The sequence below is a fragment of the Vigna radiata genome, chromosome 2 (assembly GCF_000741045.1).
Source record: "Vigna radiata var. radiata cultivar VC1973A chromosome 2, Vradiata_ver6, whole genome shotgun sequence".
Lineage (NCBI taxonomy): Eukaryota > Viridiplantae > Streptophyta > Magnoliopsida > Fabales > Fabaceae > Vigna > Vigna radiata.
The window spans coordinates 22,890,925-22,909,642 of NC_028352.1; the positions used below are offsets into that span (position 1 = coordinate 22,890,925).

Below are 18,718 nucleotides of genomic sequence, written 5' to 3' on the forward strand. Positions count from 1 at the left end.
TCAAATTTTAGAAAAATAAAAAAGCAAAGCAAATTCAGCAGATAAAAATCAAAGCTCTTATAATTGATAGGTACTAAAAATAACTATTTCAAATATTACGAAGACGAAAAAAATATAAAAATAAAAAAAAAAAGATCCACGTCACAGAAACTAAATATATTTAAACAACTTTTAATGAAAACAAACAGTTTAATACCATATTATTTAATAACCTAATATTTTTTAATCTAACGAATTCACAAAATCAGTTTTTATCATAAATACAAAAGATATTTTAATTGTTGAAAAATTTATATTTATTGGTAGTTTGTTTCAGAATATACTGGATTTAAGAGTAAACTAAATATATTGAAAAAAGACTTAAATATTTTTTCTCTCTCTCTATATTTGTAGATTTTGTATATAAATCTTAAGAAATTTGATCTCCCATTTTAGTCCTTCATATAATTTTTATTTATATTTTGGTTCTTATTATTTATTGATGTTATGACATATTTACCTGCAGAAAAAATTAACGTGTTTTCTTTTTAAATTGTGATCTTCAGTAATTTTTTTTATTTTCTGTGGTCCTCATTAAAATATATATATATATATATATATATATATATATATTTTATTTCCATACAAAATTTATTTGTAATTTAGTTTTTGTGAGGTAAAAGGTTTCATGTTTGTTTAATTGTCTTTTTTTCGATGAAATAAGAAAACAAAGGTTTATAGGTGAATGGTTTTTTTCTCGGAGTCTTATTCTTTTTATCGCCTAAGGGGAATGATGGAAGAAAAAGGAGATACATACCAATGAAATGAAATGCATCACATTGATTAGTTGTTTTCCTCCCAACAAGAATAATTTTTAAAAATAAATTTATTATTTTAATTATTAGCTTAATCAAGACAAATAATCATTTAAAGATGTCAAGATAAAGATAAAAATAAATATTTTATGCAACATCTATTTTTTTTAGTCGAAATCAAAAACAAAAATATGAAAATTACCAGAGAAAAAAAAACAAAAAAAAAAACATTTCTTACTTATCATATTAACAAATAAAACATTCATTGACATATATGTTAATAAGCATATCACAAAAATAAAAATATAACTTTTATTGAGTAGAGAAACTATGGAGAACCATATGTAAAACCTACGAAATTATAAAAGAATAAAAGATTTATTTAAACCTTAAAAATGATATATTGGAAAATAAAATAACAAAATATTTTAAAAATATTAAAAGAGATAACAAAAATTAAGTTAAATTTTGTTTTATGTTAAAATCGTAAGAGAATGTATCAAATATATATCACCAAATTATTTGAATTTTGAAAATAAAATGTAATATATTAAGTTATACATTGTTGAAATATTCAATTGATATAAAGGCTTCCTTGACCGAGTATACATAAATAATATATATATATATATATATATATATATATATATATATATATATATATATATATATATATATATATATATATATGGGTTGGTTAACTTGCGTCTCTTATATTACAACATATTTTGTTTCTTTTAATACTAAGATACTAAGTTTCTAAAAAAGGAAGTTTTTTTAGGATATGAGGATAGATATATGAGTTTCGAAAATGAATTGATAGTAAGAGTCNATTATTTTATTACAAATTATCAATAATTCTTTTGACCAAAAATCCTTTTTTTCTGTAATCTAGGTATTCTATTGGTGAGGGGTTTCAATCGAATAATTGGATTAGGTTTTTTCAATTCAAAAAACGTAAATGATGAGAAGGTCATACGTATGTTCAGTTGGTACATTTTATCAATGTGTATCGTATTTTAGTAAAAAAAAAATATACCATATATTTTAGTTTTAAGTTAAGGATATTTTAATAAATTCTATTCTCAAAACTAAAAAAAAAAAAAAAAAAAAAAAAAAAAACTCAGATTCTTGCTCACCTCCCTCATTCCTTTTATTCCTTTCTCTTTCATCTCTCTCACTCACTCCAACATTTTCTTTGTCATCCCTAGTCCCAACTGAAAAAACACTCGCGGTTAAACAATTTGCTTTTGAAAAGAGTTGAGTCATTGTCATATTTGTCTTCAAGAAAATGTTCATTCAATATCTCTTTAATTTCATCATTTTCATTAACCTCTCTAATGATGTTGAATCATCTTCTCAGTTAGATAAAATTATATAAGAGAAAAATTATGAAATGAAAACTCATTATAAAATCATTTTTTTTAAGAAATTGTTTAACAGCGAGTGTTTCTAATCTTTTTCATTTGGGGCTACGATGACAGATAAAATGATTTTGGAGTGAGAGAGATGAAAGAGGAAGGGTTAAAAGGAATGAGGCAGGTGAGCAAGAGTTTGGGGTTTCTGATTTTTAATTTTGAAAATGTAAATTATTAAAATACCCCTTAAGCTTAAAACTTAGAATCATGATATATATATATATATATATATATATATATATATATATATATATATATATATATATATATATAGGGGTTTTGCAACCTGCTTTTCAGTTGATACATTTTAGCAATGTGTTAGTAGACATAAATACCATAATATATTATGGATTCTAAGTTTTAAAATCAAGGGTATTTAAATAATTTTCATTCTCAAAACTAAAAAAACAAGAAACCTGAAAGCCTTACTCACCTCTCTAATTTCTCTCAATCCTTTCTCTTTAATCTTTCTCACTCTAACCTTTTTCTATGTCATCTCAACTATGTCCCCATTTTAAAAAATCAGCAGAAAACACTAACAGTTAAGCAATTTCTTAAAAAAAATGATTTTATAATAAGTTTTCATTTTATAAACATGATGTTGTCTTTCTGATCTATCATTTGCCATAGAAGTGAAATTAAGAAAAACCAAACACTGAATTTCAAATTGAAATTTAAACTTAATAAATTTGTTACCATCAGGCTCATGTTATTTCACATTTGGTTGTTATGCATGGAGAAAGTAAGATGTTGAAGGGAAAAGAAAAATGAAGAAGAAGAGAAGAGCATGAATATGAATTTATTTCTCATGGTGGTCTACCAAGCAAAGTCAATATTATTTGTGGACGAAGATTAAGGACATTCTGGTGTCAAATTCTTGTAACAAGGACATTCTTCCTTGTTGCCAGAAGTTCCAGAAGGAACACATAAACATTTCGTACAACATACGTTACAGTAGTAGTTACAACGCCTTTCAATCTTACTCTTTGAACAACGATGGCCGCATGCAATTGGACATTCTGAAATAATTCACCAATATAGTAATTAGTTTCAACATCACATGCATATTAATTTTCAAAAATTTCACTAGATGAGCAAATACCTCCGGGCTTAAGAGATCCTTCCCGACCACCCTGCACAAGTAATTTTAGATGAATAAGTAAAAGTATGAATAAGTTAGATATAAGAAAAAAAAATACAAGAGAGAAAGATGAATTACATATACAAATTGAGTGAGGAAAGTCATGACAAAGATGAGAAGAAGCACATAGACGAATTTGGTCATAATGAGTCAATATGTATTTAGAATGAAACAATATTCGAATTTGAGTCTAGGTGAATAAGAAATAAGAAGTAGGGTTTATACAGGTATCAACATTCACTTTGCAATTAATTTCCAAATTAGGATGTTATTCTCTCTTTGACATCTACTAAAATTTGATTTTCATTATTAAATTATATGAAAAATGATATATTTTTTTTTATAACAATAGCAAACTTATCATTTCTTACTTCTATACATTACGAAATTATTTCATTTTAGCAATTCTCAATAAAAAAAATAACGTAAGTTGACTTTTTTTGATATTATCAGTTAATATATTTTAATTTTATCTTAAAATAACTTATATGTGTATTTAATATTAACCTAATAACTGATTGTATATTTCATAATTAAATCAATTCTCTTTAATAAAAATGCATTTATTAGTATTAATGTCTAGGTTAAATATATGTTTTGGTCCTTATATTTGTGTCCAATTCTCAATTGGGTCTTTATGTTTTTTTTTGTCCCAATTGAATCCAAATATTTGTTAATTTGAGGTAATCAAGTCCTCTCCGTTAACTTTCCACTAACTCCGTCTAACTGTGCTGAGCTGTTCAGGGGTTAATTGGTCATTTTAAATGATTTCATTACGTGAAAAATTTGCACGTGCAAAACTAAATTCCTCCAATTAGCCCTTGAGAGAGATAAAAGAGGAAGGGTTGAGAGGAATGAGAGAGGTGAGTAAGGGTTTGGGTTTTTTTTTTTAGTTTTGAGAATGAAAATTATTTAAATATCCTTCACCTTCCTTAAAACTTAGAATCCATGATAAATGAGAGTATTTTTGTCTACTATAATCCGGTACACATTATTAAAACGTACCAACTGAAAAATAGGCGTACGCGCCCACACACACACACACACACACACACACACATATATATATATATATATATATATATATATATATATATATTTGCTAACACGCATATGCTAGTTTTTCAGTTGGTACATTTTAACAATGTGTACCGGGTTTTAACAAATAAAAATATCCTTATATATCATGGACTTTAAATTTGAAGGTCAATGATATTTTAATAATTTTTATTCTCAAAACTAAGAAAGAAAAAAAAAAAAAAAAAAAACCACACTCTACTCACCTGTCTCATTTCTTTCAACTATTTTTCTTTCATCTCTCACTCCAACCTTTTCTCTATCATCTCTACTGTAGCCCCAATTGAAAAAAAATAAGAAACACGGGTTGTTAAACAATTTTTTACAAAAAAAAATGATTTTATAATTAGTTTTCATTTTATAACTTTTGTCTTATCTAAATTTATCTAATTTTCACAAGCATAATACATATGAAGGAATTGGTAATTCGCTTGGAAAAAAATCAGAAACACTCGCTATTAAACAATTTCTTACAAAAAATGATTTTATAATGAGTTTTTATTTTATAATTTTTGTCTTATCTAATTTTATCTAATTCTCACAAGCATAATGACATCAAAGGAATTGGTAATTGACCTGGAAAAAAATCAGAAACACTCCTTGTTAAACAATTTATAAAAAATGATTTTATAATGAGTTTTCATTTTATAACTTTTGTCTTATCTAATTTTATCTAATTTTTACAAACATAATGATATTAGAAGGAATTGGTAATCGGCCTGGAAGTTTTTTAAGAAATGATGATTCAACATCTGCAGAAGATGAAATTGAAGAGATCTTGAATGAACCTTTGTCTGAAGGCGAATATGCTAATGACTCAACTATTTACAAAGGTAAATTCTTTAACTACGAGTATTTCTAATGTTTTTTTGAGTTGGATCTACCATAGGATGATAGAGAAAATGTTGAAGTGAGAGAGATGAAAGAGAAAAGATTGAGAGGAATGAGGAGGTGAGTAACGATTTGGGGTTTCTTATTTTTTTTAGTTTTGAGAATGAAAATTATTCAAATATCTTTGTCTACTATAATCGGTATACATTACTAAAATGTACCAACTGAAAACCAGGCGTCCGTGCATTAGCAAATCCCTAATTAATATATATAAATATACACACATTCATACATACATACATACATACATACATATATATATATATATATATATATAAAGATTCTTAATTGAGAAAAAATATACAAAATTAAAATTTATGTCCGTATAAATTTAAATTAGTTTATATAAATTTTAAAAGTAAAAATTTGTAAAAAAATATGTAAAGAATTTTGCAACATTTAATTATTCAATTTGCTACAAAATATATAAATAATAATTTCAAATATTATCTTAATATATTTTATTTCATAATCCGGTACACATTGTTAAAACGTACCCACTAAAAAACAGACGTACGCGTATTAACAAACCCCATATATATATATATATATATATATATATATATATATATAAAAGCAAATCTTACATTACAAACTAATTTGATAGGATTAAATTAAAATTAAATTCCTTTCTCAAAGCTTTAATAAGTTTCTTCTTACTTGTGATTATCACATCTTTTTATTCTTTTATGTGCTTTTATCAACACCAGATTATGATATTTGTATTATAGTTTATCTTGATGTACTTTCGTTCTAGTGCAATTGTTTATTAATTTTTTTATTGAGCTCATTTTATATAGAAAAACGTGTTTAAGTATTGATAAGCAAATCCAAACATAACTTTTTGACGTAGTAAATTTGTTGTAAAAATTTAAAAGCAATCTTGTTTAGTGTACACTTTTTGTGACACTAATTTCAAAAACATGGGTTCGGACACGAATTTTTTAAGTGTTAAAACTTTCAGTATGAATTACCTAGAGTTTTATACAGGAAGTTTGTTGAAAAACTTTTGGTTTAAACCTCTTTTTGGTTCCTAAGTTATAAGCGGATGTTCTGTTTAGTCTCCGTTTTTTAAAAATGTAAATCTTTGGTCCCTAAGTTATAAAAAAATGTATCAAATGAGTCTTTTTTTTTGACTTGAAATATTGTTTTTAGTTGTTTCTTAACAACTACTACATTTTTAGATTGCTCTGATTTGTTTCTTAATAATAACATCACTTTAGATTGCTCTTTGTATTTTGATCGTGAAGATCAAAAAATGACTCATTTGATACATGTTTTTATAACTTAGGAATCAAAGGTTTATATTTTTAAAAGCGGGGACTAAACTGAACATCCGTTCATAACTTAGGGACCAAAAAAAAGGTTTAAACCAAAACTTTTTAATTGAGCCTTTAAGTTTTTAAAAAAAAACTAGAGAAAGTTGAGAAAACTAGAGATATTTAATTGCCTCTAAGAAAAATTAATATCATTCCTTAAAAAGGTTTGAGCCGAAGTAAACAAATATTAATTATTAACAAATTAAATCATATAATCATCATATAAGCTGTTTCATTAAAAGAAAATTTAATTATAAATAATCTCATAAACCCTAATCCATACACGTGCTTCATTTCCAAGTAGAGAAAGTGAAAAAAAAATCATAAACAAAAGCGGAATACGTGGTACAATAATTTCACGTTTTCTTTTCTACACGATCCATGTTTCTGTCCACTTTTTTATAAGCGGTTTCACCAAACTATTTGAAACACGCGAGACAGTATTATTTTCGTAAGGTTAGGTATTTGTAAACTATTTGTCACTCCCAATCTTAAAAATTATTGTAAGAAAATATAAAAGTACCATCATTTGGTTGAAAAATCATCTCTTTGTTTTACTTATTCATTTCAAAATTATTTATACTTAGAATCCAATTTGTGTAGGTGATTTTTAGGCATTTTTCTTTTTTATTGTATAGGTATGAGAGCATTTTAACATATAGCATGATATTTACTCGCATTGATTGTTTTTATCAAAATGGTCTAAGATAATTATATTGAGACAAATACGAGACTTTTAATACTACTAATTTTTTAAAGAGATTGTTCATTAGTAAAAAATTATAAAATGTGATCCGAATTTAACTATGCAAAGAATTATTATCACTTTCAATAAAAAAAAAATTTAAGATAATAAGTTTATAAGTTTATATTCTTACATAATAATCAATATTTTCGTTTTTATTTAATGTAAAACCCAAACTCACTTAATTCTTAATCAACTTTAAATATAATTTGAAAATCTCTAAATGGATATAATAACAATCAATCCCAACAATAGTCATTATATTATGGATTGAATGTGCATTGAGACGAATGATATATTTTTCTTTAAACTTAAAATGGACATACAATGTTATTTTTCAAAAATGCCATTATTTTTAAATTTAATAATTGAAGACACTTCTCATTATATAAAAAACATAAATAAATATAACTACTAATTTTAATTATTACAAAAGTAGTTATTTTTTTTATAATTTAACCGAGGTTAAATATAAAAGAGAACGGAAATGCGTTTTGGCAAACACACAATATGTGGGATTAATACGTGTCGAAAGGGAAAAAAGAGTACACCAACATTAGCGACGAATGTAAACACGAAATAAATGCAGTATCATGCAATAAGGGTGTGTTTGGTTTGAAATTGTAGAATGTGAGACAGCATTGATCTGCGAGATTTTGACTATTAGGGTAAGTAAGTATACCCTTTACATGAGATGACGGTGACGCCTATACTCTCTTCTTCAGACAGCGACTTACATCTAACAACGATGGACAAATCAAAGAAGCGCGGACCAAAAATTGATGCAGAATTTCTTAACATACCACGTGGATATTTTATTTTGTATGAGATTCTTAATCTGTCAGTAGTACTGTTGTAGCTGAGAGAATAGAAAGCCAAGGTTGAAGTTGTGCTCAAGTTTCTGCCATACCCCAAATGTTTAAAGCCACTTGTCCACTTTTCATTACACAACCGACACATTCAAACACCGTCGGTGCTTCATTAAATTACTATCATAGCCTCCTCAACCATACACCATGGTTATTAATTTGTTTGCAACCTTGTCTACATGCCATTAACTGGACGCAGTAAATCACAAATGTACTTGTGTTACAAAAATGGATTCTGCCACTCTGTCCCACATTCTTCTTCTTGCTGTTTTCAACGGGAGATAGAAGATGGAAACAGTGCTGTTGTTTGATGTTAAAAAGTGAATTCATTTTTGGAAAATCGAATTAAATTACCCAACGATTTTCGTGTACTTTGCATAAAAGTAAATAGAGAAAAGACACTGGTAAAGTTTGAAACCCAGATCCAATTTTATCATATGATTCAGGATGATGCATCGTACAGTAATACAATTATACAGGGATCATGACCTCCATTTATTTATGGAATGAATCTGAATGCTGACTGATTGATACAAATTAAAAGCCAGAGCCTTGCGACGTTTGGCTGGAATGGAAGTTTGGTATGTTGCTTTGAGAATTTGAAATTTTAATTTATAAAAGAAAAGGCGAAAAATGTAAGTATAATGTAGCTAATAATATTAGGTAATTGACTAATTCAATTTTTCTTGCCCTCTTCTCCGCCTTCTTCCATGTAGGTCTTCTTTCTTCTATCAGCTCCGGCAATAACAGAAATGAGGCAAAAACACGTAGCGTAAATGGCGTGAATCTTCCAATTGGTCTTGGGCGGTTGCTTCAGTACCACTCTGTGAAACACCGTCATGTAGTAGTGCAACCCGACGGAGAAGCCCACGAAGGTTTGGGCCAGGCCCAGAAACTTGGAGCCCAGCCCGGAATCAGTGGAGAAGACCAAAACAAGGTACATTACGAGGAGCAAAAGGTAGAGGACGTAAGCGAGAGTTTGGAGAACCTGCAAGCAGAGATAGGTGGAGCGCGAAGTAGAGTAGAAAAACCTGAGAGGTTCAACGCCGGTGATGAAGGAAGAGAGACAGAGAATGGAGAAGTAGATGGCGAGATATGCTTGGATGAAGATTAAGAGTTTTTGCAGTGAGAAATAGGCTTTGATTTTGTTGAAGAGGAGAGAGGCCAATAGCAAAGGGATCAAAGCGAACGCGCAGGAGAGTAAAGTGGCAATGGTGGGTGCGTACTTGTTTCCGACGTAGGGTTTGAATCCTTTCGTCATCTCTTTGTTGGCTTTCGTGATGTAAGCTTTCGAAGTTGTGGAGATTCGTTCCAGGTCAGGGATCAGTGTTTGTTGGAACTTCTTCGGCAGATCCCTGAACTCCGAAACAAAATCATCGTCAAACTCGTCTTCCAGCACCCAACTCGGTTGCGATTCTTTCTTCTTACCGCCACCACTTTTCTTGCCGGATTCCGTCTCATCCAGCTTCGTCTTTTTACTCGCTTCCTTGTCTTTTGTGGCGGTGGCTTTTGTGGTTTTGTTCTTGCCGCCAATCACAGTCGTTTTCGCGAGATCCAATGAAGACGGTTTCTTGGTGGAAGTCGAATTCAGCTTCTTGGACTTTAAGGTGGTGGAGTTGAGTTTCTTCACGACAACCTCGGTGTCGGTGATGAGGGCGGTATTGGTTTTGGTTTTGATTTTGGTTTGATTTTTGGAGGAATTGAGGTAACTGGATTTGACGGTTTTGGTTTGGTTTTTGGAGGAATCAGTGGGGTTGATCAAGGAGGTTTTGTTTTTGGTGGCTTTCTTTTTGAGGGGTTGCTGGAACTCTTGTTTTTCTTCCTCCAGCTCAAACATTCTCCTTGCGATGCCATTGGACAAGGGTTTGCTACGAGGATGAGATTCCGAGGAAACATTAAAACACAGAGAAACAAAAAGGAAGAAAAGAAGAGAGAGGAGGAGCAGCCTTCTGCAACCAAGGTACAATAGTGGAGCCATTCGGATCCTCCAAGATCTAAATGGCCGAATAGCTTATGAAGAAAAAAGGAAGAACAAGGTATATAAAGCAATAAATAGATATAACGGTGAGTGGGTCTATAGTTATATAGTTTGTAGCATAAGAATTACAATAGAATTACTCCTTGTTGTTGTTGTTGTTCTCCTAGCAGTTTTATGGGGCCATGCCATGTGAGAGAGAAGCTAGTAACTGAAGTGTGAGATTGAAAATATTTATTGAGTAGTGAGTGGGAAGGTGCGCATGGAGACAGACAGTGTGGACTTCCTTCACGACGCGGTTTCAACTTTCAACTATTAATGATAATGATAAGGATACCATATAATAAATTCTTATTATAGCATAATTCTCTTATGTCTTAAGAAATTGCTATAAAATATCTTGCATTAGATTTCTTTACCCTTTGTTTTCTCCATTGACCAATTGTGCATGTATATGGGAATTTTTTTCCCTCATTTTTATATTGCAACAAATAGCAATAACCAATTATCTGTATGGAGTGAGTGAGTGAGTCATGTACTATGACTTTCCTAGGTCAATAATTTGAAGGAGTTAGAGACAAAGTTTTAAAGTGTAACAGAATGTGTTCGTTTGGCCCAGAATGTTAGAGTAACGATTACTTGTCATGAATATTTAACATTTTCCATGTTTTCACATTCAATGTAATAAATATAATTTAATGAAATAACAACCATCACAACTGGAGCTTAATGTACCAAAAATAATTACATTTAAACATATTGCGAGCTTTCTTTCCTTTTTTTTAACGATTCTGTTATAAGCACATCCTCAAAATTAATTTGCGGTAGTTTATTAGAAAAAAACAACAGATAAATTAATTGAAAGTTAAAAAGGAAAAAAAAAACGTGTGAATATGAAAATCATATTATTATATTTTACATAAATACTTAAAAAACTTTTTCTTTCTGATTATTTTTCTTATATTAAAAGAAAAAACAAGCAGACTAAACAAACTCTGTAGCTGTAATTAATGGTATTGTAGGTGGATAATTAACCAACACACTATTGACATGTGAAATTTAATAGTAACAGATGGTTGGATCGCGGATCTCGATAATGCTAATTACATTACATGTTGCCTAATTAATTCAAGTAGCACAAAACCTGCGACTTTGACCACACTACACAGAAATAAAAATTAGGCAACAATTCACTCCCACTATTATCACACTAATATAATGCCACTATCATTTTAACTATTTTTTAAATTAATAATTATTTCAATTATTCAAATTTTTAGTAACATAATTTACATAACCCACCACTTACTCTTAATTTAGAATTATTTCCATCGCCCTTATTCATTTTGAAAATACAGGCCTGGTTGTAAACACTAACCCTGAAAAATAAATTAAAATTCAAAATGTTAGAAATAATAATAAAAAAACATAGTTCTTTCAATTACAATATGGTCCCACAAGAAAAGACACCAGCTGACCAAAGGTTGAAATTGTTGACTTTTGTTCCAGAAATTCTGCTTACAAGAATCTCACACCATGCTGGTAAGCCTGATTCATACTTTTTGTCATGTTTGAAAATCTAATTTGAACACCACCTACATGTATAATATTCAATCCTATATTTTTAAAATGTATATTAGTTTGAAAATCATGACACACCTTTCTCATAAATTTTCAATAAATGACACTTGTTTTTTTTTTTCTTAATTTATAGAGTATTTTTGTTTTAAATTTGATAAATTAGTGAAGTTTGTCCTTGTTACGGTGGTGGGTAGCTTCTGATAGGAAATGTCGGTGCCAAATACAACCATACCACCCTGTGTTATAGTTATTTGGCCCCATTTTTCATCCTTTTTCTTGTAATTATTGAAGCTAAAAAAGCTAGTGTCCTCCGTTGTTAGAACAAATAATTGTGAAAGAGGACATCAAAAGCCAAGACAAAAAACAAGAAGCTTAATTCCAGCCTACGTTTTGAGTTTAACATGATAACTTAAATTTCATGATCCAGAAGCATAAATGTTTGGTTGCTATTTGTTAATTTAGGAGACGAGAAGGACCCACATGATATAAACTGAAACTATGGGGTCAAGTGTTGTGTAGTGTTGGTGAATCAACTTGTATTTTCGAGCCACTCACAGTCAACGTTTTCTTCTTCTGTTCAAATTCAATTATTTGCTGATTGGGAGTTGGGAGTGATTTTAAGGGCTTACATTTAATAACAAAAACAATTCATCAAATCAAACATTTTATATTTGCATACATTAAACAGAAGAAGATATGAAATTTATTATTAAAGATGCTCTTAGTTCGTAGTGCTTTCTATATGGATTTAGCTAACATTTTTAAAAAGCAAATAGCACTAAAATACGGAACGCGTAGTGAAAAAGTCAAACATTTGAGATTCCGTTTTCGGAACATTTGATTGTTCTAAAATTAATTTGTTAATATGGTACGGAGAACAGAGGCAAACAAAGATTTTGACTTGAATAATTTTGTCTCTATCAATTCTTGCATCGCATAGTTTGTGAAGATTTTAACAAAATGAAAGCTTAGAATAAGAAATGAGAAATAAACCAAATATGTTTTAGAACATAATGCAATTAGATTGTCATAGCTTTAAAATTTAACCTTTTATAACCCAACAAATAAAATGTTTCGGAAGGAGTTTAAGAGACAGTTACACTTATTTCTTGGATGGAATGGCACGAAAGCAACATCAATAATGTTTGTCCTGTAATTATAGTTAACCTGTATGATCAAATTGAAACTTCACTCAAGATTAAAGGTAAATGACATTTATGAAATTTATCTTGAACATGAAATCTTGAGTTTTTTTTTTTCTTATGTTTTTTCACTATTTGACGCAATTAATGAACAGATCGAAGTCAAAAAAATTGCAAAAGCAAAAGAAACTACATAATGTAATGGGGTGAGAGAGGCTCGAACTCTCGACCTCAGGATAACTCAGAAGCTATGAGACCTACGCGCTAGCCAACTGCGCCACCACCCCTTATTTGATTACTTTCGTAGTACAAATATTATATTATAATGAAAACATCAGGGCTACATGTTTGGGCCAAAATAGGTCCATTGTTCGCTGAGTGGCCGAAGTAGGTCCATCTGCTTTGGGCCCATATGAATCTGCCATTTTTATATTTATTAGATATTAAGTATGGTGTGTATTTCTCATTTTATATTTTATCGTTATTTTCTTTTAAAAGAAGCATCGGTAATTTTAAAAAATAAAATGTATGTAAACTACTATTGACTTGGTGTTTTTTTTTTTTTATGCAAATACGGTGTTTATTTTTTTTTAAAAAAAACTAGATAAATAAGTACATGCAAATGAGCCGGGTTTTAAAACATATTTTCCACGTAAGTATTAGCCTCTTGAAATATGATTTCTAATAAAAAAAATTAAAACATAAATTTGATTTTTATAATAATAAAATATGTTCTTTTAAACCATGATTTCAGTCTTTTCTCATCTTAAAATACAATTTACCCTATCCTAAATTTCAAAATTTTCAAAAATCTGGGAATAATTAACAAAAAAAAAAAACTCAACTTTTCATAAAATTAATCCGTAGTTTAATTTGAATGGCATGATGAAACAACACTATTTGAAAGGCTAGGGTTGGTGAAAGTATGGATAGTGGCAGACAGAGTAGAGTTCGTGAAAATCACATCTGACCCACTTAATCAATCTAACAACTCTCCTTCTCTTCAAAATTAACCTTTTCAAAGTACAATTAAAATAGCATTAAGGAAAATTACTATTTTTATATAATGTTTTTAGTTCAACCAGCTCAAGATAATTATCTTTTATAAATCATATCTGCCCTTTTAGCTTCCCAGTATCTTTCCATTATAAGTCCTACGCATAAATAAACTTAACAAAAATTCAATCATTCATCACAATTACCACCGCTTTGATTCTCTAATCATAATACTAATCATTGGTCTGATGTGTGAATAATTTGTGTCATATATACGCAACAGCATCTTATAGAGCATCTATATGATTAAGAGATTTTTTATTTTAATTTTTTGAGTCTTAAACATTTCACAAATTTAAACACTTTATATAACAATTCATTCTGATGTGAATATTCAATTTAATTTATTTTATGAATCCTACAATTAAGATATGTATTAGTATTTGAAATATTTTCTTTAATATCTCTTATTTACTATACATAATTTTTAAACAATAGCTATGCATAAAATCATGTTTGTATAAAAAAATCCTGCGTTATGTATTTACATATAAAAAATATTTAACAGTGTTGGTTTTATATATATATAATAATACAAATTAATTTAATTTCATTAAAAACGTAAGACTTAGTTGTTATTGGATGAGACAGCTAACAAAGATTAAGGGGGGAATACAAAATTTTCTCATAAATAAATGTTTTTTTCAGCTTCTTTAATGTTTTTGTTTTCACCCTCTCACCTTCTCCAAATATCTATATCTTTTTAGATTTTTAAAGAAATCAAGTCACAAAATCATAAATTAAGTCCTCAATTCGTATAATAGGAAATTTCTTTTTATTTATCTGATAATGTTATTTTACATTCTCTTTCTAAATAAAATCTTTTGTAAACTCTCAACTCTTAGATGTCTTCTTATATGATAGAATCAAATATTTTCATATATAAATCATCGTTCAATACACATTTACAACATCAATCTAATATTTCTTCACTAAAATTAAATACATTCATCCATCAAATTATATATCATAATTGATTATGGCTTATGCCATGTCTCTACTAACACGTCCAGCTATTCAACCAACTCTAGTTTGGATTTTTCAAAAAGTTCATCCATTGAGTGGTTCACTTGTCCAACAAGCAATACCCCAAAAGCTTTTATTAAAAGATTGTCAAATGAGTCAGGCTAGTAAAACTGTTTGAAATCTAGAAATTACATTTATCGAAAATCAAAATTATCAAATATTTTTAAGCTATTAAATTAGTTTATTAACTTAAAAACCCATAAGTTATGAATTTGGAACTAGTTTATTGATTAACAAGTAAGTTATCAACTAAATAGTGACTCAAATTACCGTTATTAAAGATGTAAAATTGACACTTAACTATCAAAATGTTGTGTAGTTTTGTCTCTAGGCCAGAGCATTCGGTCGACCACAGTGATATATGAAAGGATAATAATATTTTAACAACTTTTTGACAACTAGACATGTGTCACTATTTTATTGGTTTGTTTAAATTTATTTTAAAAAAGTATTTGAAACAGACCAATCACAAACTATCACATAAGGATTGTCAAAAAAGAATTGTTAAAGAGACTCTTTCTATATAAAAATGCACGACTCCAACATTGAGTGGTGTGACTTAAAGGGAAAAAGATAATGATATGATTTGAATAATGCAAGAAAAATACTAAGAGGGAACAAAACCGTAAAGCTTTCACGTAGGGAAGTTTAATTTACTTTGAAACTTCACGAGAAAGATGAATTGTTCGACAAAATACATGCACAGAAAACGAAAACGATGCAATTTAGGCGACAAAAATAATGTTATCGTAAAAGCTGATGAAAGTAATTTGATGGTTGTGTAATAGTGCGAAGAGCAAACATATTTAAACGTTGACTAATGAGTAAAAGTGTGGAATTTGAGGAGTGAAAACCCGTGGCTACAGCTGGTTCTGGGGCCAACTTTCTTTAACTTGCATCCATGAACAGGGCTCTGGTTAAGGAATGTTCTAAAAATGAAAATCCAAGAAGCATAAATTCGATCCACCAAATAAAACTTTAGAGGCTGGATTGGACATATGCTGAAAGGAAGATAAATAATGCAAGGCTCCAAGAGGATATATGTGTTTATTGTACATGCATATTACATGATGAAGAAAAAAAAAAAAAACATTATCATTATAAAATAGAGGAGGAGCATAGGTGTGTGTATATAGTGCATAACAGCACGATTGATTTCGCGCATATTCCATAATCGTAGGGGGTGGAAAAGTGTTAATTAATTAATTATCGTTTAATGTTTGGAATCACGAGTGAGAAAATCTGAAAACTAGATTTGTGGGACAAGACATTATGTTTAATGTAATTTAAAGGATACGGTGTTGTTTGTCTTTTTCCGGTATAAGGTACTTGAATTGATGCCTTTCCCTGTGAAAGAATGGTTTCGAGCAAAGAGGGAGAAACAGTGCAGCCTTATTCGCGACGATGCCTAAAGCTGTTCATCTTTTTGAGTTTAGGCTCAAAATTGTAGGGCACTGCGTGTTTTCCCAAATTAGATAGAGAAACCTACAACTACTGTTACTATCATTCATGATCATCATGTCTTGTAAATAAAAATACACGTTCGAATAATCAATGTTAAAACTTCTTTGATCAGTGTTATATACTTTAAATCTAACGAGGTTCATTCGAGATATAGTACCAATTAAATTTATTTATTTTAATTTCTTTCGACATAGAGAGAACGTTTATTGGAGGAGACACGGTTAAAAAAAATTTAAGTGTGAGTCTAAGTCTTGCTTTGAATAGAAATAAAAAATTAAAATATTATACGAAGATAAAAAATTCGTTAACCTATATTTTACATAAAGAACTGTAACAATCTCTTATGTAATTAAGTTTACATATTATTGATATTTGTATTTATATAGTGAATCTCTTTTTTAATAGACTATACGGAATTATAGTGTAGTTTCTCACATTTATTCAATGTAGAACTTGAAGTTACCCTTTGATTCTCACCCATATTTTTGAAATGTTTGAGACATAGCTCCAATTTTGGTGACTTTTTGAACTTGATTCGTATAAAATTTTGAGGGGGAAAAGGGAAAAAGGAAAAGAGAAAACTTTTTGCAGTTTTGGGGTGTGTGTATGAGCCTTAGAAAATGGGTGCAGGGAAGAGAGAGAGAGAGAGATGAGAAAAGGCATGATTGGTGAAGAGGAAGTGAAAGGTTTGTTCATTGGCATGGGCCCTGAGATGAAATGTCAAAGGTCATTGGCATCAAATCTAACACAAGGCCTGCCCCTAACAAATCTCTCAAAATCCGATGCCTAATCATTTGAGTTTTATTTAAATTTTTCATAAAGTCTTCCAAGTTTATTAGTGTAAGAAAGTGCACCCTTTTTCTGAAAGTTGCCCCCCATGATTCATGTGCCTCACCTTTACATTCAAATTTGTTTTTTTGAATGTCATCCATCTTCAAATATATATCTATATGTCTCATCATTCAATTTTAAACCCAAAGGCAGAAATGAAAAAGATCATGATATATCAATCAACCAAATCAAAAAGATTACAAACTTTTCATGCAAAGGGACAACTCACTTTAACTTCACAAATTATAACCATTCCTGATTAAGGGATAATATTTTCCCATAATCTTTTTCAACCTCCTTCAAAAATCTTCATAATTGAACATTAATACAAGTGGCTACAATGTCTTAACAGACTAAGGGTTTCTTTTGCTTCTTTTGTCACAATGATGTCAGACATAAAGATGAAATTTTCTCAGATATTGTTTATCACCTCTCTTTCAAACCTAACTCCCTCTAGTCGATTTAAATGCACTGTCAGTGGGGTAGACCATAGCATAATATACTTAGTTTAGAGAAGATTACTTTAAACTTTATCTTTAAAAGCGTGTATTTAAGAGTGCATATATCAACTCTTAAAATTTTGACATGTCAATATCACAATGTGCTTTGGATTAAATTAAAGACACATATATTTATGCTTGTTACACTGGTATTTTATTCTCTATTTGTTGATTGTTTTGCATATTTTTTTTTATATAAATCTAACAAAATTATAAACATCCCACTTCATCACTTTTTCATTAATCTCGTTCTGCTTAACAAAAATATTTATTGAAATAAATCGAAAAGTCTTGTATTAGGTAAAATTAAGTGAGATTTTAGAGTCTAGAAGATAGAATGGACGTACCTGCATGAATGTTAATTACTGTCACCTAGCTTTTTCTTTATGTTTGAATTTCAAAACAATTTCTAAATAGAGAAGTGAATCGTTTCCATGTTTGATATATAATTTGAAAATTCACATGTTTTGTGTCTTGGCTAGGCGATATGGACCAAATGAATAAGGAAATTAGCATTAAAAAAAAAAGATGATGGTGATTTTAAAGGTCAATTATTTGAACTAAAGAGATTAATTAAGAAGTCCAACCAACTAATAAACGAAGGCATGAAAGTCTCATTCCATTGAGTGGTTTCTTACTTTCTTTCTACCTACAACAAGTACTTTTAAATTTATAGAGGTTCCTTGCAGATCCCACATGCATTAAATCCATCAAGATAAAAAGTCTTATTCATGAGTGTAATAGAACATGCACGCGTACCACTTTTCCTTTCTCTTTCCTTCTTCAGACTAATAAGCGTATGGTGCGAAATCGAAAACAGACAAAAAGTGATGGAGAGCTAAATCAATGCCCGCTTTTTTCATTTTCATTATATCATTTTTCACCCAAT

General features: G+C 29.3%; 1 protein-coding gene and 1 non-coding gene across 2 annotated transcripts; both read right to left on the reverse strand.

Moving 5' to 3' along the window:
• Window positions 1-8,659: 8,659 nt before the first annotated feature.
• LOC106776677 lies at window positions 8,660-10,818 on the reverse strand. The gene has a single exon (XM_014664159.2). The coding sequence runs from the start codon at window positions 10,230-10,232 to the stop codon at window positions 8,931-8,933; it is 1,302 nt and encodes a 433-aa protein (XP_014519645.1). The 5' UTR covers window positions 10,233-10,818; the 3' UTR covers window positions 8,660-8,930.
• Window positions 10,819-13,154: 2,336 nt separating this feature from the next.
• On the reverse strand, window positions 13,155-13,239 carry TRNAM-CAU. The gene is given in 2 exon segments: window positions 13,155-13,190; window positions 13,202-13,239. It is a non-coding gene; the product is annotated as a tRNA-Met (tRNA).
• Window positions 13,240-18,718: the final 5,479 nt, after the last annotated feature.

Coding starts and splice junctions, on each gene's coding strand:
- LOC106776677 (XM_014664159.2), bottom strand. CDS start 10,232: ATGGCTCCACTATTGTACCTTGGTTGCAGAAGGCTGCTCCTCCTCTCT.